The 23,840-nt window shown below is 46.4% G+C and overlaps 1 protein-coding gene across 7 annotated transcripts in view; it reads right to left on the bottom strand.

The window, feature by feature from the left end:
• Positions 1–263: 263 nt before the first annotated feature.
• PPIP5K1 (diphosphoinositol pentakisphosphate kinase 1) overlaps positions 264–23,840 on the bottom strand; it is a 54,605-nt gene continuing 31,028 nt past the window's right edge. For 3 of the 7 annotated variants that reach the window (XM_035568890.2, XM_035568891.2, XM_035568892.2), the window contains exons 27-29: positions 5,344–5,481; positions 4,835–4,948; positions 1,202–3,609 (exon numbers count right to left, since the gene is read on the bottom strand). In XM_035568890.2, the coding sequence (XP_035424783.1) occupies positions 2,924–3,609; positions 4,835–4,948; positions 5,344–5,481 (938 nt within the window). In that variant the 3' untranslated portion in view covers positions 1,202–2,923. Of the gene's footprint in view, positions 3,610–4,834; positions 4,949–5,343; positions 5,482–15,265; positions 15,329–21,296; positions 21,420–23,840 lie in introns of all 7 variants that reach the window. The other 4 variants (XM_050712924.1, XM_035568889.2, XM_035568888.2 and 1 more) reach the window with 4 other exon arrangements.

The raw sequence follows: 23,840 nt of genomic DNA, 5'->3' as shown, positions 1-23,840 counted from the left end.
GCCTTTAAGGCCAGAACATTTGCCTCCAAAACATAAGCATTACTCGTTACAAGTAACCAGACCGCTTCCCTGTTACCCTGCCCTGCATCAGGAAGTCCTCTGATCCAACAAACTGTCTGGAGAACACCACTTAACAGAATTACCAGTATGCAAAGTACCAATGCAGCCAGATAATTGCTGGCTAGAGGACACCAGGAACCAAAAGACATAGTCTGATGTTGAAATTAGACACTAATGAGAATTGGTATACATATTTGCACTTAAGAGATACGAAGTTTTGTATTTTTCATCACAAGTACAAAAACCCTGTGTGGGCCCAATCTCTCATTGAGCTTGAGAGCCACAGCAGAGCCACAGCTGCCAGCTGCTTCCAAAGTGCTGCTCCCTTTTTATTTCCAGGTGAAGAAACGGGCTGAAGATTGGGGAACATTGTAAATAAAACTGCTTCTTTGTGAGTGGGAACAATCTATCTAGGATTTCAACCACTGCAGCACCCTGCAATCCCCTCTTGCAGGACCTGGCCTTCAGGGATGTGCCATAAAGGCCATCTTTAGCGCTTAGATGACTTGGCATATCCCACAGCACCAGCTCTTGGGCAGTGCTACCACAGCGGCCACCCTGCCCAGATGTAGGAGCACAAGGAGACTGCAGGCAGCGGCCACTTTCTCTGGGGGAAAGGGTTCCCAGCTAAAAAGCACCAAGGCCCAGTACACCGCCGGTGCTGCTTGTCAGTGCGGCAGGCAGGCAGCTGGCACTGAGCAACGCCACTGACCATATTCTGGCAATGGGGAGGGAGCAGACAGGCAGACCTGTTAAGACCCTGGTGCAGAGTGAAACCATCCCACAGCAGGCTCCAGGCCCCCGAAGCCCATGCCAAGCAAGTGCCCACCTCAGCCCCAGCTGCGTGACCCGGCAGCCGGCACCACGCTCAGCCCCACCAGCCAGCAGCAGGTGATGGCGGGGCCTGCCCAGGCCGCAGCCTCCGCTCCGCAGGTGCTGTCCTCAGGAACCGTCGGTTCCTGGCAGGAGCCAGGCCCCAGCAGGGCCTCGGCTGTGGGAGCGAGGTGCTGGCAGTGGCAGGACCATGCACAAGCCTGGGGAGGGCTGCGGTGGGGCCACACAGCAGGATTGGTGCTTGGGCATCGCCCGAGGGGCCCGTGGGGTCTGGAGAGCTGCTCTGCTGCCAGCTCTCCCATGGCCAGCTCTTGGGGCCATGGTACACTGAAGCCTGGCAGCCTCAGTCAGACAGGCCAGGGTAGCTGGTCGGCCAGTCTTGACTTCAGGGTTGCCAATAGAAGCCAGAGAGCTTTCGTGCAGCATGTGGAAGGCCCTTTTCCCAGTCCCCAGCACCCAAACCTGTAGAAAGGGGAGCTGGGTTTCCTCTTGGCACAGTGCTGCACTCAAAGCCACTGTAAGACTGCTGCATTTCAGGTACAAGTAGACATCGCCATACTTAAATATCCAAACTCGCAGGGAGGCTTTATCAGGCACAGGAAAGAGGACATGGTATGCAGGACATGCTTGGAACTGAAGAAAACGTTTAGACCAGAGCTCCCATCCTACAGCAAACCATCGTGGGCCCTGGGAAGCCATGACCTCTTCCTCAGTATGATCAGTTCTTCTTCAGAGGAAAAAAAGTATCTGGCCTTCTTGAGCAAAGCCCCATGCCTGTGCGTTCACTTCATTTGTAACTAGTCTTGGCCACAGTTCCTCATTCCTTCAGGATGGACAAGAACAAGCAGTGCTTGCTGCCCTGCGCATCTGCAAGCTCTGGCACACGCACACTGCTGCACTAGTCAGCATCAAAGGCAGACACCAGACCCACAGCAGAGATTTACTGTGAACGTACATCATCACAACACAGCGCAGAGATCTTTGGGCACAGCTTCACAAAAACATAGATCCTAGCTACAGACGAACACACAGACTTGTCCATAAATGCAGGAGGTGCAGGAAGCACAGTCCTGGCCTGCACTAAGGATGTAGCAGGGAAACCTGTGTCAGTGTTGCCCTCAGGCTTGTGCTCGCAGGTCATTTACATAAATATGTATTAAATACTTTTCATTTTATATATAATAAAGATTTCTCCTTATTGGTTTCTAACAATCCTGATTTGCTCAAATAGCAGTTTCTCTTAATTTCTGTCACCAAGACTTCAGAACTTTACCTTGCCTGACCCCTGGGGACTAGAAAAACCCGTGTGTCCTCCCTGTACACCCCTCTCAGGCTGGATCTCCAGGCTCCTGCCTGCCTGCTCCAGCCCAGCAGAAAAATATTCAAGTCCATTCCAGAGAGAGTTCTTCTTGCAAGTGGCAGTCTTGAACCTGTTCCTCCCATTAAATTCTTTCCCACGCTCATTCAGAATGCTTTCTCCTCTTCCTATTCTTCCCAACATGGACTCTCTGGATCTGTTTTTGGTGGCCAATGGTGGGCATTGAGAGAGGAAGGAAGGAACAGAGGAGGTTGGTGGTTGTGAAGAACCCAATTACTTTGGACCCAGAATGCCTTTCTCTGAAGGCTGTGGGCCAACAAATCTCCAGGGACCAATTTGTCCCCTCTGGACTTACCACCCCAAAAGCCTTGTCTCTACCAACCCTCTAACTCTGCTGTCCCAGCAAGCAAACAACCCTGGGGACACCCTGCACTGATGCAGCGCCACATCCCTACTCCATGGAGGTGCTGTGCCAGTAACTGAGACTGAATTTGTTGTTTGTTTAACGAGGCAGATGGGGTGTTATCTCTTGCTGGTTGGCAAAGAGCTGGCTTGTGTAGGAGCAGAGCAGACTCTTCCACATCCCAGAGTCTTGTGGCCTTGGGATATGGCTTGTTCTGTGCTGCGGACAGCCGGCTGCATGAAGTGTTGTGCAGGAAGTTGGGCTGCCTCCAGGCTAGAAATGCTTGCAGTGTACTGTCCAGTTAGCAGCTAGTTCTGCTGACCCTCCTGACACATTGGCTGCAGCCCCTTCACGCTTGTCTCAGGAGGCAGTGGCTGCTCCTGGCATGGCTGACCAGACAGAAGCTGGCCTGACAGAGCGCTGTCCCCCAGTGGCTCCTTGCCCATATGCTCTGGGTCCAACATCTCTCCCAGCAACTCGTCTTCATGTTCGTTCTTGGACAGCCCTGACTGACTCAAGCCAGTCATTCCCCCTAAATACCCTTCACCTGGCTCCACTCTCTCTCCAGCTGGCCTTATCTCAGACTCTGCTTGACACTTTGGTTTCCCTGTTTTACTTGGGTCTAGCATTTCCCCAGATGATTCTTCTTCATCCAGTGCCAGCACACTTTTCTTCTCTGGGTTAGAGTTCTTGTCAGCCAGCTCCTTCTTGCACAGCTCCAGGACCCCGCCTGGCTCTGGGCCCTCACTCCAGGTCAGCGTTTCTGGGGCACTTGGCTCAGCCACTGACAACCCAGACACCCCCACCTCCACATCAAGCCCTCCTCTGTCAGGCTCTCTCTCTCCTTGCTCAGGGGACTGGCTATTTAGCTGCTCCTCGCTTTTTGGGGGACTGATGGAAAGTTTCTCGGTGAAGCTGAAACGAGCACAGCTGTCCAAAGAGGTTGGGGAGGACGGGCCTGCACTGGAGACAGTACTGGAGGGGCCACTGCTGTCTGTAAAGAGGAAGAGAAATCTTAAACATGTAGTTGATATTTCCCCAGCCCAAAGCCTGAGCAAACCCAAGCCGTTGGAGTCCCACAGTTCTACAAGCAATGGGTGAGGGTCACCTACATGCCATGCACCCTGGTAGGCGCTTGCAGCTGCTGTTAGGTGTGCTTCTGGCAGCTCAGCTGATGAAAACACAAGCACAAACACCACACTTACATCTTGTCATACGGTTGATCTATAATGCCAACACATCACATGTGAAATCTGATGTTGGGCTTTGAGCTGAAAAGCAGTGTCTTTCATTCCTTCATTATTATGGGACACTTATCTTTAACTTTGCTGCCCTTGGTTCCTGAAGCACAAAATCCCTGAATGTTGAACTAGAGTTGCCACTGGAAGAAGAAATATTACTTCACCACTGATGTTTGGCTTTGTTTTGTTCCTTTTGTTGTTGTTTGTTTGTTTTCATTGTTTGAGTGAAACCAGAGAAGAGATTTAGATTATATCTAGTCCAATGAATGGGAGAGGATTAAACAACTGCTGTACACCAGATCAGTTTCTTGGCCCTGCTTCCTACACAGCTCAATACACACTACTCCTGGAACAAGGAGTGTACAGCAAGAAGAGCGGAACTGCCCTTTCAGTGGCAACACTGACTTGTGTTATTAACGCATTTGCTGTGAAACTGTTTGATAAGCCTTTCCCCTTTGAGTTCCAGCCAGATCTGCAAAGGTAATTAACAACAGTCACCACCTCTGCAGAGACTGTGGCAAGTGAGGCTCAGGAGCTACAGAAAAGCCCGTTAAGTGAAGAATTAAATGACAGGCTGTCCAGTGTGGAGTTCTGGGTGAGGCATGTATGTGTTTGATGGGGTACAGAAGGTGCTTCCACATGCTGACACTGAGTTGGACACGTCACAGAGAAGCACAGAACTTGAGTTAAAAATGAAGTGCATTAGGCTATGTACTATTGCACTCAGTAGAGGATGCCTGGAGAGACGGCATCTATCCAACAGCAGATATCCCTGTGATATACAATGCTATATATAAAGAGTTCCTTTTTCCATCTTTCTTTGGTAGCTTTCCTACAGGGCATGAGACTTCTTTCCCCTTTCTGTTTCTGTTCCTTCAAGGCCAAAGCATAGAAACCCTGAATGCCAATACTTGGCTTTCAGCATTTGGCACCCTCTGCTCCCCTCTTCATCCCCGATCAAGAAGCAAGCACACTCACACCAAGGGGGCTTATCCGAACGCTGGCGCAATGGGAAAGAGGATGATGACAGGATTCGCTGAGACATAAAGGGGTCCCCTGGTATCTGGTTGCCAATCATTGAATCAAACAAAGCTTCAAGAAAAAAAAAAAAAAGAAAAAAAACAAGAAAAAAACCCATACGGATCAGTAATATTCAGACAGAGAGATAAAGGAATGGCCACACTGGGTCAAACCAGAGTCTACATAGCCCAGTAGCCACTAGCAGGCATTCAGGGAAGAGCTTAAGAGTGCATATTCAGAGCCATGCTTGCCCCCAGCCCCTGGGAATCCAACCCTCAAGTTTGCCCAGCTGGAGTTTGTATCCACGTCACTGTATTTATCAGCTGCAGACAGACCTGACTGATCACTTATTGCCAGTCCTGTCAGACTGATCTGCCCCAAAAATGTGAAAGATCAGAAGGCCTTAACTGACTGCTTGCCTCAGCTCTGCTCTGCCCTACCCAGAAACAAGCCCACCTCATCAGTACCTGCAGTAGACTGGACATGTGACTCACTGCAACTCCTGCACACAGCCGTCAGGAACTCATTGACCTGTCGCAAAGAGAGGGAGTTGTGCAGGGTCTCCAGGGGATAAATGGTAGGAACCATGGAACAGCCTTCAAAACCTGGAAAGAAACCCAATCAGAAAATGAATTGAGCAAACAGCAACCCAAATCCATGCAGGACTGCTCATGGCTTAAGGAGCTTGGCAGTCTGGGAATCAAACAACAGCCACGCTCAGGCCTAAAGTCACCTTTTCTAGGTCAAGAAAATCACCATTAGGCAATCACATGCAGTAACAGACCTGAAAGCAAGCATCCAGGCACACGCAAAAGGAGGAGAAGGAGAAGGAACCATATCTAGCAGCAACTGTCTTTGCTGCGATATTCGTGACCTTTTCGCTAAAATATCTGCTTATGACAGAGAACTCGGCATAGTTCCCCACAGTTTGCAGAAGCTAAAGACAATTTGAGTGAAGTCAACAGAATTTCCATGAAGACTCCTGCCATTAGTGATACTCCAGCCCGGACAGTGGGACACAGTCCACCCTCTCACCATCAGTGAGCTAGAGCACACTGCTACCAATGCAGGGAGTGGCAAAAGAACCTCCCTCTCCCACAGCAGGCCCTCCTCCAGTGTACACTGGACAGAACTCTCCCCCAAGGAAGGGCTGGACAACAGTTTGAATTATTTTTCCCCATAAAAAGAATGCATTTCCAGCAAATCCAGAATTACCAGAAATAGGTATCTCAACATTTAACAGACACTTGCTTAGAGCTAAGCTACATCACAGACACTGACAAGAAATTCTTTGCTATTCAAGCCAGCAGAATATTATGGCAAAGCGGCTCCCTCTTCATTCAAGCTTCTTGGCAATGCTTTGGGGCACCAAGCCAACCTGAATCTGTCAGAGGAGCAAGGAAGAAACAAATGAGGCTCTGGACATATGGGAATGCCTCCTCCTCCTCTGCCTCTAGTGTTTAAAGACCTCTACACTTAAGCTTAGGCTTCCCATTCGGTGACTCCCCAAGCTCCCTCTGAGAAGCCCAGAAAAAAAAAAAAAAAACTGTGAAGGAATCCTATCTGTTCCTACAGGTAAGGAAAATCACTTCGAAAAGCAAAAAGTGCAACAGCTTTTGATGCACTACTGTGTCAGGACTGCTGCCCAGCACACTGACAAGCTAAAATTGGTCCATGACAGCACCTGCTAAGGAGAAGATCAAGAGTACCTGGAGTATCTCCTAAAAGTAGACATTGTTCCAATCACTTCCAGGTTTCATTGGACACTCTCTGCTCAAACACACTCACCTAACCCAGTTCTGCAAGAGGCAAGGAGTGCGAGCCAGCAGATGGTATTTAGAGTGAATCTACATGCAATATAAGGAGGCTACAGACCAGATCATCACCAGTTTGCAGTGCTGCAGAGACATTCACTGCCATCATAACAGCTACTGGAGATAAATAACCTTCCAGCCAGCCCAGAGAGGTTACCTATGCCACAAAGAGCCTATAAACATTAATTCAAGACATAAGGATAACAAATCTTTGGCTGGAACAAAGGAATGTAAGACAGAAAAAACACCATTGTCTTCTGTCCCTTGCTGAGAAATCCTTTGAGCACAAAGGCTGAATAAGGAAGATTGTTTATTTATTATTTTCTCAAAAGCATCCTGGAGACAGATCTAAAGGAAAAGGGTGAGGTGAAGACTTAAAGACCAGCAGAGTGGAGATGGTGTTGGAGCAGCACAGGAGAGGCTAATGTCAGTTCACAACAGAACCTGTTTTAAGAGAGGCCAAAGCCGGCTCAGCTATCTAGGTCTCCAAAGTAAAAAGGAAGAAGATTAAATATAACATAGGGCAAAGCAATGTTGTTACAAGATACACTGGAGGCATCAACAGGGATGTGAGTGCACGGGCATGCCTCTAACAAAGAGAAGAAATCAAATATCCGATGTCAAAGGAAACATGACACCGACACCACCACTGATGTGAAACAATACACCTAGATCCCAGAAGTGCCAAATGCCTGCTAGCACAGATCTGTTCAGCAATACATAATCTCACTGCTCTCAAGGAAGTGGAGGAAAAGGTGGAAGTTTCTGTCCTTAAGGTGAAGCACTACATTTACAATTTTCAAGCAAGTCCTCTCATTTATATATGGCAGCCCACTGCCCTGCACACTTCTCTTTACCTGCTGCTTTGCTGTGGAGAGGCCAACAACAGCAGTTTCAAGCAGAAGTTATTGTTATAGACTGTAGTTCTTGCATCACAACAGTAGTAAGAGTCCCAAGCAAAGGCTCTGACCACTGTTGCACAACACATGCTTAGCAAAGAACTGGCACCTTGGGGAAGAGGCAACAAATAAACAAAGCAGGAGTGGAAAACACATGAACCTTTCCGATTTGACAGCTACTCAGTGCTGACAGCTCAGCTTCTGATGATACTTCCTGAAACTCTTTTTCTTGGAGCCTGCTGGGCAGGAGTTTGTGATGGGGACAATGGCACAAGAAAGTGAACAGAATTTCATTCATTTTATACCAAAGTCAAACAGCAGCCCACAGCCATTTTTCATTTAATTCATGTTTGTCTACACTAGCTGCACTAGGGATGCAGAGGGCAATCTGCTTTCTCCAGTTAGACCTGCCTGCAGAAAGAGGCACATATCTGGGCTCTGCAGACCAGAGTAGCTAGAAATGACTCCTAGGCTCAGCTGTAATCTCCTCTGGGCAAGGAGCACAGCGTGGCTATGGCTCTCAATTTTCTGTTCAGTAAAATAAAAGAAATTGGCTGTTAAGAGTTGATTAAACAAGATTTGGTAATGGGAAAAACCTTCAGATACTCAAGACAGAGGAGTCTGCATTACTTTGGATGTCCAAGGAGACTGCATGTGATGTGGAGGAATCTGAACGATAACACAGGAGCAGCCTGACACAGCAGCAGAGAGCACAGTACTGCCCCAACAGCTGTTCTACAGGTAAGAGCACTCGGAGGTACAACCCACCTAGAGGATTACAAGTCCTGTTTCAATTCTCCCAGCTATGCTGATGCCAAAGCTGAAAGCCCCGTCACATTACAGCTGAGTAATGTGCAAAACGGGAACAACATTCCCGTCTGAGCTCTCCCCCTGGCAGTTTCTTGGCACATGCGCACATCACCACACACTGTCAGGGCATCTATTCTGTATAACTACAGTTTATGAAGAAGTCTTCCAATTGCTGAAGGAGGGTGTGACTCTCACCTTAGAGTAGGGCTTTCAGAGCTGCCCAGTACCAACACACAATGCTTTAAAAGACTCTAATAAAACGATGACTTGGGTATAAGGACCCTTTTGCAGAGATTACCAAGCACACTACACTATATAAAGCCAATGGAGACCTGTACCTGTCTCAAGTCTTCCATTTAAACCAGAGAATCCCAGATTTCTAGGAGATTCCAGCAGGCAGTAGGAACACAGATGCAACTCTTGTGAACAGTTAGCGGATGACCCCAAAGAAAGGGTCAAGAAGCACCACCTTTTGTATGAACATAATGATGAATTCTGAAGCAGCCAACACCTACTTTATGATTACGTGGCCTGAACTCCAGGCAAATACATCACAGATCACCAAATGAACCCTCCATGCTGTATTACTCTACTGCCCTTTCACTGCAGATCTAACAGGTACTTTTCATCTATCGAGCTGTATCTCCTCCAGTCACCCTGAGGTCTATGTAATGGGAGAAGGGAGGAATAAGAGAGAAAACAAGACCTTGAATTCACAAGCATCTTCTTGATTACTACAGATGTCCCAGTCTACAAGGACAAATAAAAGGGTAAAACCTTGATTAAATCAACACCATTTCATTAAGTGGAAGCATCTGATTTGACTCAAGGTAACACAAAGTTTCCTAAATTCTATGTGTGCCCCAAAGAGACCAGCAGAAAGTTTGCTGTTTGATATGAGTTTGGAAAGTTGAGTCTATATGGAATGCATTTCCTCACAGAATGAAATCAGCACCTGTGTGATTACCCCTCAGAACTGGTAATTCATCAGCTCACCTGGGAGCCAGCAGAATTCGTGGCTATGTCACAGAAGCAGTTTTCAAGTAGTCCAAATGGCATGTTCCTCAGCTTTACTAAGATTGAGCTGAGGTCCCAAATATGGCAGGCATCTGCACTAACAGTGAGCTACTTAAAAGAGTGAAGGCACTGGCTGCTCCAACAGGCTGGTGAGTAGAAAGCATCCAGGCTGCTGTCAGCCAACAAAGACAGAGGCCAGAGAAGGCTCAGGTGAGAATTCTTTTGGTCACAAGCAACCCTTTTTGAGGATTATATTTTTGTCTGAGAGTTCTGAACATTAGTATACACACTTTGATAAGCAGAAGTTACCACGTTACTACGCATGTCTCCAGTTGTGAAATCTACGTTGGAGTGGAAGGAGTACCTATTCCTTTGTAACGGAGATCCAGAAAGCAGAAGGCGGACCAATGGCACCGATACATCCCCAAATGGTCTCTATGCCAAAAGTCTGTATGTCAGCTCTTCCGGAGTAAAGAAGCACTCGCCCCAGGCTTAGCACAGATTCTGAAGGGGATGGGAGAAAGCACACTCAGCAAGTTCCCCCTCCAAATGCCTGGTCAGTCAAGCTTTACTGTGTTGGGGAGCTTCAATATGGCACGTATATCTGTATGTGTTTATATATGTGTACATAATACATACACGAAATACATTTTTCATGTACATACATACATGAAGGACTTCTGCTAAGCAGCCTTTCTAAATTTAAGCCTGTGCAGTCAGCCTGAAGGTCTATTCTAGTTCAGCATCTCTCTGCCCACAGTGCTAGAAGTGGATATTCATGATGGCAGTATGAGACATGACAGCATGTAGCAACTCCTTCCCCAAATACCCCCCCCAACCTCCAGAGACCTGCAGCTCAGAACTGTTCTGAACCTGACGTGTCTCTTCCACAACATTCTCCAGTCTCCCCTTAAACTCAGTTAAGCTTTTAACACCCCCATGCAGTGCTGTGAGGAGTTCCACTCTGTGTAAGAAAAAAATCACTTCTGTATGATATGCCTCCTACTTAGTCTATTAGAAACCTCATAGTTCTTGTACTGGAGCAGAGACTGAACTGCAGATCCCTACCACCCCTCTCCAGACCACCCAGACTACTATCAAAATTACTCCTCCCAGACTTTCTACCTTTTCCATATCCTTCCCGGTGGTGATGGTTAGCTCTGAGCCCATCATTTTATGTATGAATTTGGGTCAGTTTCCCCCGTTATTCTAAATTTATTTACAGTGAACATCACCTGCTGTTTTACTGCCCAGTCACTCATTATCACATGGTCCTTCTGTGCTTCTTCACAGCTGACCTTTGCCCTTACTACCACTGTAATTCATTACCAACACAAACTCACTTCACGCTCTTCCTTTTCCTAACTAGATGAGCACATGTTCCCAGACCAATTGCTTCAAGGCTTCACCACTGATCTCTCCAACCACAGATGCTAGCTACACACTTTCAACTCCCTGTTTATATCTTTTAATTCTTTTGTGTGGACAGAAGTACAGTTGAGAGATGAGAAAAAGTTGATAGGAATACATAGTTTTTACAAAGGGGGGAAGTAGGACTGTCAGCTACAGAGACAGGAGAAACTTCTCAAGGAAGAACCCCAGCAGGAATTCCAAACATGTTAATTAACTGTGGGCTGGATGACAGTCAGACTGGGAAAACAGCAGAAAAAAAGAACTTAATGAGCGCAGAGATCTAATTTCCACATAGGAAAGCTACTATGTTGATGCGCATAGCTCATAGCTTGGCTGCATTAGGATAGGTGGCACAACCCAGCATCAGGCTGCAATATTTGGAGTGTCACTATCCAAAGTGCTGAGTTCATTTCCTCTCTCTCCAGGAGCTCACAGGAGATGGTCGAGATCTGCAGCAGGGGAAACTCAGCTTTGGCTTTGGAACTGTCTGCTTTGTTCCAGCATTTCATCCCTTCAAGCAGTTCTGATCCTCTTTAGTATTTGTTGCTAGGAGACCAAGGATTGTCCTAATTATAGATGAAAAGCAACTGCCATCTCCAAATTGCCTACTTCACAGAAAGGGCCATATCAAGAAAAAAATAGACCAAATATGAAAAACTCTCTTTTCCAGGCTCTGAAAATTGCTTGATCCTGGTGCTTCACTACATGAAAAGCTGTACTATGTCTACCCTACTCCTTCCACCTATGGGTCTGAATGAAAAGGGAAGTCCATGCATCACACCACACAGCTCAGCAAGCCACATGCACCAAGCAGGTTTTATGGTGCAGGGTGAACATTAACAGCCAGCCCTAGCTAGCTGCCCCCCTCAGAGACAAATCTTTTTACTTTTCTCATGAGCAGGGAGACGTCAACGCATCAGACTTCCCACCCATGCTAGATGCTGACAAACACCCAAGAAACAGTAGCAGACTTTGATTTTTAACATCTGGATTCAATACTGAAATCACCTACATCTTCCCACCAGACACATGACGCTGCAAACATCCTAACAGGCAGAACAGATGCCATGCAATGCAGACAAACAGAGGCTCAGTGTCTACTCTAGCTTAACTTGGTCTCTCTATAAATAACACAATCCCACAAGCAGTCACTTTCCCTGAATTTCCACAGCAAGTTCACTCTGCATGTGAGCAGCTGCAGTGCACCCTTAATCCTTCTTCCCACACACTTATTATTCATTTTGGTTCCTCCACTAATAATGGGACACCAAGGAGCCCCCTGCTGAGACCTGAACAGGCATATCATGTCAGCAGGGCATCACACTGGTAGAAGCACAGCATTTCACTTGAAGAAAGCTTATGGGCTTACCCTGGCTAAAGGAAGGAGGCAATGAACAATTGCCTAGGATGGAAAGAGCAGAGTTAGAGCTACACAAAGAGCACCGGCTCCACGTGAAAAGGCAACTTCCTAAAGCTCCAAAACTGCTGGGTGCAACAGCCCACACGCCTTGCTGCAGCAGCCACCCAGAGATTTAAGGGATGCAGTGAGGGAAAGGCTTTCCTTTTTTAGAAGCAAAGCATACTTTGCATTTCCAAGCAGACAGTGGTCCCTACTCAGCTACAAGAGCACGGGACCAAGGCAGCTGCAGCGTGCAGTACCGTAAAGACACTCCAAGTCATCCTGCCCTGAGATCAGCCAGCTCCTGAAGAGGCGCAGGTGGTAGGAGCACTGCTGGAGGTGATGGGCTAGAGTGGCATCCAGCGAGATGTTCCGGCTCGTGGCATAGTCAGAGGAAAAACGGCGCAGCAACTGGGCAACGTGGTGGTGCTCAAACGCATCTGGAGGAAAGGGGGCCATAAAGAGTGAGAGGAGTGGGGAGGCGCAGCTGAGAAATAGAAAAAATGTAGAGATGTGGGGAATGGAGCGGAGCTGCCAGCACTGGGGCTGCTGCATGGGAGACGACCCTCATCGCACACTGCAGCCCAGTCCCTCCCACAGTAAGCAGACCAGGAATACCCTCAGTGCTACATACCCCAAATCTTACTGCAGCAGGGCAGACTCCCACCTGGCCCAGCCTCTGCCAAACACAACTGCAGTGCATGGGCAGTCCCACCACAAGCAGAACAGCAAGGCTTCACCTTTTTAAGTGGAAGTCTGACAAATGAATAAATTCCACGACATATTCCAAGTCCAATACAGTTCAGGTTCAGCAGTATAAGAAAGACAGGCCCAGACTCACCCTCCCAGAGGAGACAAGAACTCCAGACTGCCAACAAAGCACAAAGTCCTGCATCTAAATGCAGCCAGTCACTTCAGCACATGGAAGAAAACAAATGACCTGGCACCAAATGACTGGAGGCTGTGCAAGATACACTGTGGGGACAGCAGGGCTTGACTGAGAACATATTGCTAGTGTGTGTAGAAAAACAGAAGTGCTGACCTTCCCTCTCTAGACTCTCAAAACAGCCCTGTGCAATCTTTTGTGATGTCCTTGCTATTGCATGGCAGTCAAGATACTAGCCTACAGGCCTGTCTTCTCCATGTGTGCAGCCTCAGGACTCATATTGTGCTCCCAAGACTCATGAGATCAGGTCATATAACATCTGGCTTGACACTGTGCTTGGCCACGGCTCTAGTTCCCCCGTCCCATCTCACCAAGTTGAGGCAGCTCTTAAGAAAACAAAACAAAACAACAACAACAACAAAAAAAAGATTTAGGGCTACAAATAACTTTTGCATCCTCAAGCAAGTGGTTCATGCAGCTAAATGTCCTTGCAGTTAAAAACAGTGTTACGTGTAGACCAAAGATGCTTAACTTCAAGTTCAGACCTGCTGGACCTCTGTCTTTGTCTTCTTGATTAAGAATCACTTTACCATTAGAAATATTCATTGGGTTCTTGAGAAAATCTGATGCCCAGTTTCGTTTTATTGTATTTTTTGTAGGGGGCAGGTGCTTTACACTGTGGCTTGGGAAAGACTGGTACTTGGTACAAGTTTTGGTTGGCAAGATAGAATGACACATCCTGCTGACATCTACCACGTTTTCTCAGATGGTTTCCACACATACAAAGTGAGCAGTTGGCCACTCTAGGAAAAACAAAATCAAGCAAAGAGAAAATAGGTTCCCTTTAGATATGTGAAACAAAGCCACAGTTAGTCATCCCTTCCTCTTTCATCTTTCCCAGAACTTTGGTCTTTGTAACAGTCTTCTAGACTTCCCTTCATCTTCCAGATCACAGAAAGCAGAATTTCTTCGTATTTACTAAGCAACAAGACTCCAGAAGCAGCCATGACTACTTAAGACAGAAATACTTAAGCTGGTATCGTTCAGCGATGTGCTTTGGATCTAACTTGTCTCAACAGCAGGAGCCATGAGGTATGGGTAGGAGTGGTGCTATGAAACAAACCTTTTCAAAAGTTTCAGTGTAAGCTATAATAAATAGTAGCTCAAGGCATCTGCTACAACCCATGTAGTGGTCTTTAATCTCAAAAGACTCACAGCTCAGGTGTTAGGTTACTATCAATATGAAGCAGAGATGGTGAGTAAATATAAGCAGTCAGATATCTTGCCTTACCAAGCCTCTTCATAGCTACTAGCACAACAGGAGTGAATATGGTCACATCACCCTGCGTGGCACGTTGCTGATCCCCTCCTGGTTTGGGATGACGCCAGGCCCAAGCCAGCACTGTACACCATCAGCAGATGAAACTTCTGGAGAGACACCATTTCCAGGATAATGTCATCAGGAAAGGTGAGACTACTCCCACCAGCACCACCATGCTTGGAGTAACCAAGGGACCACCATAACAAACAAGTTTGCAAACAGGAGTACCACTAACTTCATGGCCTCCTAAGACCACTGTGCTAAGGAATACAATGTGCAGAGGGAATGCTGCAAGAGAGCTCCTGCTCTCCCACGCAGACTGCACTTTTCAAGGCGACACGTGTAGCTCCAGGCTATCCTTGTTTTGATCCTTAAGATCCGCTCTGTAGAAACTGAAGACCTAAGCTGCAGTGCTCTTAGGATATGGAGTAGATATCCCCACACACCCTCAAATCCAAGAGCATTCTCTCCACCCCCTGCAAGGCAGCACAAGAGAAGGCCTTAACATCAGCAGTGGAATTAAAGGCTGCTTTACGAGTCCCTTCACAAAGCCACTGCTGTTGCTTTTTCACACAAATGCCTGGGAGGGAAAGCAGCCTGACAGATCTCCCACAAACAGCACAGGAACCATTGTGCAGTAACAGCAGATGAGTGAACAAGTTAGTCACAATGAGACAATGGGGAAAGGTGAAGCATGTTTGGACACCAGATACACAGACAGGCAAAAAAACACAAGGTGGCTGAAAGGAGAGCATGTGCAGAGAGGAGAACTGAATGTGAGCATGGGGTTAGAAGTGTGAGGGAACGTCAAATCAAGGAAGCAAACGTACCATTAGTCGGATGCTTTGCAAACGACACAGAAAATCGTTTTACGGCTGGCATAGACAAGAGCTCTGAGGAAATAAAAACAGATCATCTCAGTTAACAGCCTACCTCTAAGGATCCCCCAGCCTTCATATGCTTGCAACTACCCTTTCAAGTTCACCTTCTGGCTTGACCCCCATAATACATGCTTCCACTGGCATTACTGTAGCATCCCAGGCACTTTCTGCCCACAGGTTTGACTGAAGCTCTGAGGTTCCTTGGACACTGTCGGCTCTCCACTTTCCTTGCACTGTCCTACCAGTGGCTCCCCTGACCCTATAAACTCCTCGGTCACACTCCTTCCCACCACACTTCCAGCCATCTTGATGGAAAGCCAGGCTCAGTCCAGTGAAAGATGCAAGTAGGCCATGCTTGCAACTACAAAAGCACATTACCAAGCAATCAGCAGCACTACAGAATACCCTGAAAACCTGGAACCATAGTCCTCAGGATTCACCTCTGCCCAAGGAAAACACGTTGTTCTACAGAGGAACTGAAAAGCTGTGGCACTGGAAAGAGCAGCTCAAAACATCCTCTTAATGCAAGTTAAACACAGCTATTTGAGAATTGAAAAGCTTAATCAACTAACTAATTAGTGAACAAACAAAACACCTATGAAGGCATGCCTCTGCAGTTCTGTTGCTCAAAGCATTTCGATACGGAAGACGTTTTGGGATACACTTGTCACACTGGTCCTCAGGCTTCTCTTAGAGCCATGGAGCAAATCAGACCAAGGTCTCTTACAGAAATCAAACATCGGAAAGACAGTGAGTGCAAGGATAGGCTCTATGCATCTAATGGGGCACAAACAGTTGAGTTTTAAAACACACGGATTACTCTCCATATGCTCAAAAAAAACAAAAACCCAAAAGGATGAAAACTTCAGCTAATTCCCACTCTGGGAATTCCTTGGCTATCACAGAATCATTTAGGTTGGAAAAGACTTCTAAGATCACCCAGTCAAACCTTTAACCTAGAACTACCAAGATCACCATTAAACCATGTCACTAAGCACTACTTCTACATGTTTTTTTGAAGACCTCCAGGGATGGTGACTCAACTACTTCCTTGGGCAGTCTGTTCCAATACTTCACAACCCTTTCAGTGAAGAAATTTTTCTTAATATCCAACCTAAACCTCCCCTGGCACAACTAAAGGCCATTTCCTCTTGTATTATCACTTGGTGCTTGGGAGAAGAGACCATTCCCCACCTCGCTATAGCCTCCTTCAAGGTAACTGTAGAGCATAAGGTCTCTCCCTGAGCCTCCTTTTCTCTAGGCTGAACAACCCCAGCTCCCTCAGCTGCTACTCATAAGACTTGTTCTCTAGACCCTTCACCAGCTTCGCTGCCCTTCTCTGGGCACACCGTTCTTGTAGTGAAGGGCCCAAAACTGAACACAGTATTCAAAGTGTGGCCTCACCAGAGCTGAGTAGAGAGGAACAATCACTTCCCTAGCCCTGCTGGCCACACTATTTCTGATACAAGCCAGGATGCTGTTGGCCTTCTTGGCCACCTGAGCACACAGCTCCGCCAGGCAGCTTTCCAGTCACTCTTCCCCCAGCCTATCATGGGAAAGAATGGTCTAGACCACCTGTATGTATGACTTGGTGTGAGAGCCCAGCCAATCATATCTTTTGCTACTATTTAGGAACTGAGGATGTCATTTCTATTTCATGTTTCATGCATCCATTCCACCTAGTCTGTATGCCTATCACTGTATACCAAGGTTAGGGGACTTACATACCAATTTATGCTGCCACACCCCACATTGTATTTCTCTATTTACACCAACTGACTTGCCCACATAATATATTTAAGACAACTCTAAAGGTTGCTGCAATTTCTCTTTGCAACGTAATAGCCCTAGAAATTGTTTTTTTTTTTCCCTCTTTAAACTCAACAGTTAGAAGGCAAAGCTTCCCTACACGTGCATCCTCTGAGAAGTGTCTGAGTGCTGGTGCTGCAGTCAGCCAGCTGGTAACCACCTCAATCTTGCCCAGGACACCAGTCCTTTATCAGGACATCAATTTAAATGGTGCTGCAACATAGGCTACGGGACCACTGGCTTCAGACAAACCAACTTCAAAGCATCACCATCAGTGGACCTTCCCTCAACCTGAGCTTGGGACACAACTCTCCACTGAGGTCTTGCTTAACCCTCTTTTCAGTCCCAAGCAAAAAGACATAAGGGCCACTTAAACTTCACTTGAGCAAGTCTTTGATGAAGTGCTATGAGCCATGTATCATATCCTGAAGCATCACAGTCATGAAAAATTGTCAGAGTTCATGCAAAGACATGCTTCAGAATCTGAAGGCTTTTTAAAGATTATTAGCCTGACTGCGAAAAAAGTCTTGATACAAGTGTACTCCCGAGAGACTGCTGTAGCTGCTATGTCACTTACTGCAGTCAGTTTTGGTGATGTTTGTTTTAAATGCCGATATTCATCATTTCATTGGTACTTGTTTGAGCAGGACAAACAGATTAAGGGCTTATTTCACGTTCCAAACTACCTTCCCCAGAAGATAAATGTCCTTCTGACTCCTATTTGTTTTTCCAACCCCCCCCAACTTCTTATTATTGCGGCAGGGCACTTGTAGCACAGGGTGCCATAGCACACTATGAAATGTGAAAAATGAAATGTACCATCAAGATGAATAATTCTGCATTATGTTAGTCACATATTAGTTAAGTAAGTCTGACTTTTAAGTACTTGAGTGCACAGCTGCATCTAAGCACACAGAAACCTTGTCGCAGAATTTAGGCTAAAGCAGTAGGTGTCTGCTGTGGACCTTGACTGCAAGTAGCCGGTTGCAGGCACAGTCCCACTACACAGCCTATGGAGAAAGGCAGTGCTGCACCAGGACTGAGCAGAATCTGTCCTGTTCCCAGCTGAGCACAGAGCAAGCAGTCTGACAGTTTTCCCTGAGAATTAGTACTGCCTTCAGCCCACAGTGCTTGCACAGTTGTGGAAGAAAATCAGCCAGAGCCCTAGCTGGCCTTCTCAAGTGGCTTTCTTGGTATCCATATCCGTCTTGTGCCAAACACCATGAGCTTATTCTGGGATCCACAGGTAGCCAGCACTCAGGCTTGTGCAGCAGGGTTCAAAAAATCCTTCCAGTTCATCCTCCTTGCCTCTATCACACAGCCTGTTGTTTGCTAGGGAGCTCCCTAAAGAGGTGAAAAGCAACACTATTTTCTCTTACACTCTGCAAAACAGCACAGAAAGCTGGTGTACCTAATGGTCTCAATACAACAGTATTCAGGGGGTTCCAACAGGTCTGTGCATTGGATAACATCTTTACACCCCGATTTGCTAGGCCATTTTCCTTGCCTCAAAACTGAACAAAAATCCAAATGAATCAATCTCCTGTTTTCCCCGATGCCACAAATTATAACCTTAGTTATTTATCTCCCCAGCTCATCACATGTGGGTGTTGTGTTCATTGTGATCCCAGTAAGAAAGGCACTCAGACACAGCAACAAATAATAATCCATTCAAATGCTGGGAAACCCGAGTTGTGAAGTACTGGATGGATTTCCAACCAAGGCACAGCACACTGTGCAGACCCCATCCATGGAGAGGCTTGTCCAATGCTGCATAACTCAGTGTTTGCAGTACCTGAAGGGACGTATAAGATCATCTGTCCTCTCTCCCTTCCTGTGTTACTTTTGACCAATGGTTTTGGTTGGAAAGGACCCTTAAAGATCTAGTCCAAGCCCCCTGCAATAGACAGGGACATCTTTCACTGTATCAGGTTGCTCAAAGCCCTGTCCAATCTGACTTTGAACACCTCCAGTGATGGGGTATCCACAGCTTCTCTCAACAACCTGTTCCAGTGTCTCACTACATTAGTTGCAAAAAAATTCTTCCTTATTAAAAAAAAAAATCTCTCTCTTTCTTATAAGCATTGTTTATATATTGAAAGGCCACAATAATGTCTCTCCAGAGCCTTCTCTTCTCCAGGCTGAACCACTCCAACTCTCTCAGCCTGTCTTCACAGGAGAGGTGTCCAGACCTCTGACGACTTTCATGGCCCTCCTCTGGACCTGCTTTAACAAGTCCATGTCTTTCTTGTGCTGGGGACCCCAGAACAGTACTCCAGGTGGGGTCTCATGAGGGCAGAATAGAAAGGAATGTCCTGGTTTTGGCTGGGATAATTTTCTTCATAGTAGCTTGTATGGTGCCATGTTTTGGATTTGTGACAGAAACAGTCCTGATAACACACCGATTTCTTACTTGTTGCTGAGCAGTGCCTACACAGCGTCAGGGTCTTTTCTGTTTCTCACCTGCCACCAGCCAGTAGGCTGGTGCAGAAGAAGCTGGGAAGGGACACACCAAGACAAATGACCCCAAGTGTCCAAAAGGATATTCCAAATGATATGCCATCATGTTCGGCAATAAAAGCTGGGAAAAGAAGGAGGAAGGGGGAATGTTTCAAGTTATGCTGTTTGTCTTCCCAAGAAACTGTTACCCATAATGGAGTCCTGCTTTCCTGGAAATGGCTGAACATCTGCCTGTTGATGGGAAGCAGTGAATGAATTATTTATTTTGCTTTGTTTGCAGGCACAGCTTTTGCTTTACCTATTAGACTGTCTTTATCTCAACCCCTGAGCTTTCTCACTTTTACCTTTTCAATTCTTTCGCCCATCTCACTGCAGGGAAGTGAACGTGCAGCTGTGTGGGGCTTGGCTGCCTATTGGGGTTAAACCACAACAGGAGAGAATCACCTCCCTTGACCTGCCGGCCATGCTTCTTTTTATGGATGTTGTGGATGCCTCATCCCTGAAAGTGTTCAAGGCCAGGCTGGATGGGGCTTTGGGCAACCTGGTCTAGTGGGAGGTGTCCCTGCCCATAGCAGGGGGAATGGAACTAGACCATAGAATATAAAACCATAGAATGGTTTTGGTTGGAATGGGCCCTTAAAGATCATCTGGTTACAATGATCTTTATGAGGATATGTTTGGCTTTCTGGACAGCAAGTGCACATTGTAGGCTCACGTTCAGTTTTGAATCCATCAGCTTTCCCCAGGTCCTTCTCTGCAGGGCTGCTCTCAATCAATTCATCACCTAATCTGTTCTAATCAATACTTTACAGAGTCTGAACGACCTTCTTACTGGGATCATAAAGAACACTTACACTAATGCATTACATCCCTACAACTCCTCCAGGATACCTCAGCCTTTTCCTGTGCTCCAATTTCCTTGAAAGTAGCAACAGACTCTCTGCTTCTCAATACATAATGCACTAACTGCAGATCAGTCCTCAGCTGGCAACACCCCTTCATCCATGCACACTGAGCAACATTTATACTAATGGCCCAAATACATTTTACCAGACTGTCTTCCTGAACCACACAGCAGTACAAACTAGTCACAATAACTAGACCTTACAGTCCTTTTGCAGTATTTTGTCCAAGCATCCCACTTACCACAAGCATATCACACCTATTACACTTGCTTTCTGACAGTTCTCTCAGACTCTTCTGTGTGCCCAGCGCACAGATGGGGACTCCAGCACTCATCTTATTCCACCCAGCACATCACACTGCCTTTGGGATGGCCCCATCTTCTGTAGGTTGAGCATTACTGTCTCAAGAAAACATTGGCTTAACATCAGGAAGATCACCAAGAAAAGCAAAATGATTTGACGTGCTGGATTTCAGTACCAGGACAAACCTATTTCCTATCCGGACCAATAATCCTTCCTCCACAACAGCAAGCAGCATTAAAATACGAGAGCAAAATCAGACACCAGCACGACCATACACCAGCATTACCATAAATCAGCATAAAACTCCTCACACAATGTCAGCTCCTGTCTTGTCCTAGCAGGGTTCATGTTTTCTTGGGATATGACAAAATGCATTACTGTAGATGCGGCGAATATACACATTCAACCGTGTCGCTCTTCTTAATGGTCTAAGTCTCTGCCTTAGTAGTATCCTGAGACACCAAAGTCCACAAATTAACCTGCTGCACAGAGAACACACATACCGTCTTTGTATGTCAGGCTGCTGGCAAACTTTTTGCCATGGCTGCGTGCGTAGTCCTGGAGGTTGGGGGCACTGGAGGAGCCTCCCAGCACAGTGGTGCTAAACAGGCCGGTGCATTGTGACCCTGGAAAGGCATGGAAGGTGTTAGTATTACATCTCCACCACATGCAACTACAGAAAAGCAGGGTTAGTCGAAGAATGAGGAATAAACTGCCTACTTCACAGGCATCTCAGGAAGAAATTGATGCTGGGGGAGCGCGGGGAGGCAGTAAACCCCATTCTCAATTCAGCAGCGACAAATGCACATGAGGTAGGCCCAATACTCAGCTCCAGGAAAGTTCCTATCTCCTCTCAGTGGTTTATTTCCCTCTGGCTCTTCTGTCCTGGTCTACGAAAAACATCTTGACATCTGCCAGTCAGCAAAACTAAGTATTCATATCAGAAAAGCGAGGATGCAAATCACTGATGTTCATGTCACAGGCCTTTGTTTCTCTGCTCTCCTGTCCTTTCTCTGGAAGATCCTTCTTCTGCAGGGCACTAAGAAGGAGAAAGGGTTGTCTACATCTAATAAATTTCAACCTGTTTAATCTGTTGCTGTAAATGGAGATTAATTGCTCTGTCAAGCAGTAAGGAAAGCAATACGACCAGAGAATTTTCTTTCTCAAGCTGCTGCCCAGATGATATTTCACATCCACTTGGTCATGCTTTGACTCCTGAGTGGGTCCAAGTGTTCCACGATCTACATCCACAAAGCACCAGATGCCCACACAGTGTGGAGATTTGCATAACCTGTGGCAACGAATAAGGTGTTCAAAATGGTCTCAAGCACAGGAGGGCAACCTAAGACCAGTGGCTTTGGCAAGTGCTGGTGTTTGCTTCTGTGAAGTACAGCATTTTTTACAGCAACTTGACTTTATGTGATATTTAAGGAACTGCTGGGCATTAGAAACAGAACTCTTTTGACCAAGTAAAGCAATTGTCCACGAGAAAAAAAAAAAAAAAAAACCTTCTTATGGGCCAGACAAACCACTGATTGTCTATGAATTCTCTGTTAAACTGTCTTAATACTACAGTCTGTACTGAGAATACCAACTACTAAAAAACAACATTACTCCCGCTTACACTGCTTCCAGAAACAAGCAGGTTGATCTCGCTCCATCTTGTCTGCCAGGATGGAAAACCTGACATACTGCCTTCTAGCATTTATGTGGAACAATGCAACTGTTACTACTGTTAAAAAGATCGTGCTTATATTGCAAGCAGCTCTTGGTTCTAAAATACAGCACAATTTAAGTTGGAAGGAACCTTTGGAAGCTTCTTTCCCAATCCCCCTAGCAAGACCAACTTGGATCAGCTTGCTAGGGTTTGTCCAGTCAAGTTTTGCATACCTCTAAGAAAGGAGATTTCACCACCTGTCAAGGCCCCTGTTCCAATATTTGGTGCATTTGTGAAAACTGTGCTCCTCCTAGCTAATTGGAATTTCCCATGTTGCAGCTTCTGCCTGTTGGTTCTCATTCTATCACCATGTGCCTTGGAGAAGAGTCTGTCTCTGTATTCTCTGTAACCTCCCATTTAGGTGGCTGAACAACATTAAGGTCTCCATCCTCCATTCAGCTTCTGACCCAAAGACCGCACAAGCCCAGCTCTCTCGGCTTCTCCTCATCAACGGCACACTCCAGCTCCCACCCACCTCCACTGCCGTGTATTGGACTTACATAAGCCTGCTATGTCCATGCCCTTCTTGCACTAGGGAGCTCAGGACAGGACAGCAGTATTTCAGACACAGTCTCACAGATGCTGAACAGAGAAGAAAAAACAGCTCCCTCAGCCTGCCTGCTGCAGTCCTGTTAACCCAGCAGAGAAAGCAAGCCATTGTCTTCCTCTGGTGGAAGGGTGCACTGCTGCCTAGTGTCCATTTGTTGCCTATGACGATGCCAGCCCTTTTCCTACAAAACTGCTTTTTAGCTGGAGCCTCTGGAGAAAAAAAAACACAGATCCTGAGCTTTGAGTTATTCTTGTGTAAGCTCAGTCTCAGCTGACAGCACCTGCTTCTTGGAACAGTGGAGGATGATAAAGAGTTCTCATATGCTCTGAACCTAAGCTACTCCACCATATCACTGCTGATAGCTTTTCCAGCATGACAGACTAGCACGTACATGTCCTTCGACAAACAGGCAAAGAACTCTTGCCTGCAGGGTGACTGATACACAAGTCTTAGAAAATTTTCTCCTAATGCCTTAAAGTGAAGTTCAGTAGTGACTCAGCATGAACTGGAATCTGTCAGAAAGCAAACAAAATTTTGTCAAGTGGCAGCCAGCATGATGTTCACAGTCATCCTTCTACGGTTTAAAACAAACAACATCAAAAACAAGACTCATTTACCAGCAAATAAAAATGTAACAGAATATTTTTATCACTTACAATCTTGTGCAATCTTGAGTCAATAATCATTAAGCTAGGGATACCCCAGTGGTTCTGTTCTTCTACAGTAGAAAAAGCACTCTGTACGCACCCTTAAACCTGAATAGAATTTACAAGGATGACT

This window comes from Cygnus atratus, chromosome 11, assembly GCF_013377495.2.
Source record: "Cygnus atratus isolate AKBS03 ecotype Queensland, Australia chromosome 11, CAtr_DNAZoo_HiC_assembly, whole genome shotgun sequence".
NCBI lineage: Eukaryota > Metazoa > Chordata > Aves > Anseriformes > Anatidae > Cygnus > Cygnus atratus.
This window is presented reverse-complemented; position numbering and strand designations above follow the sequence as displayed.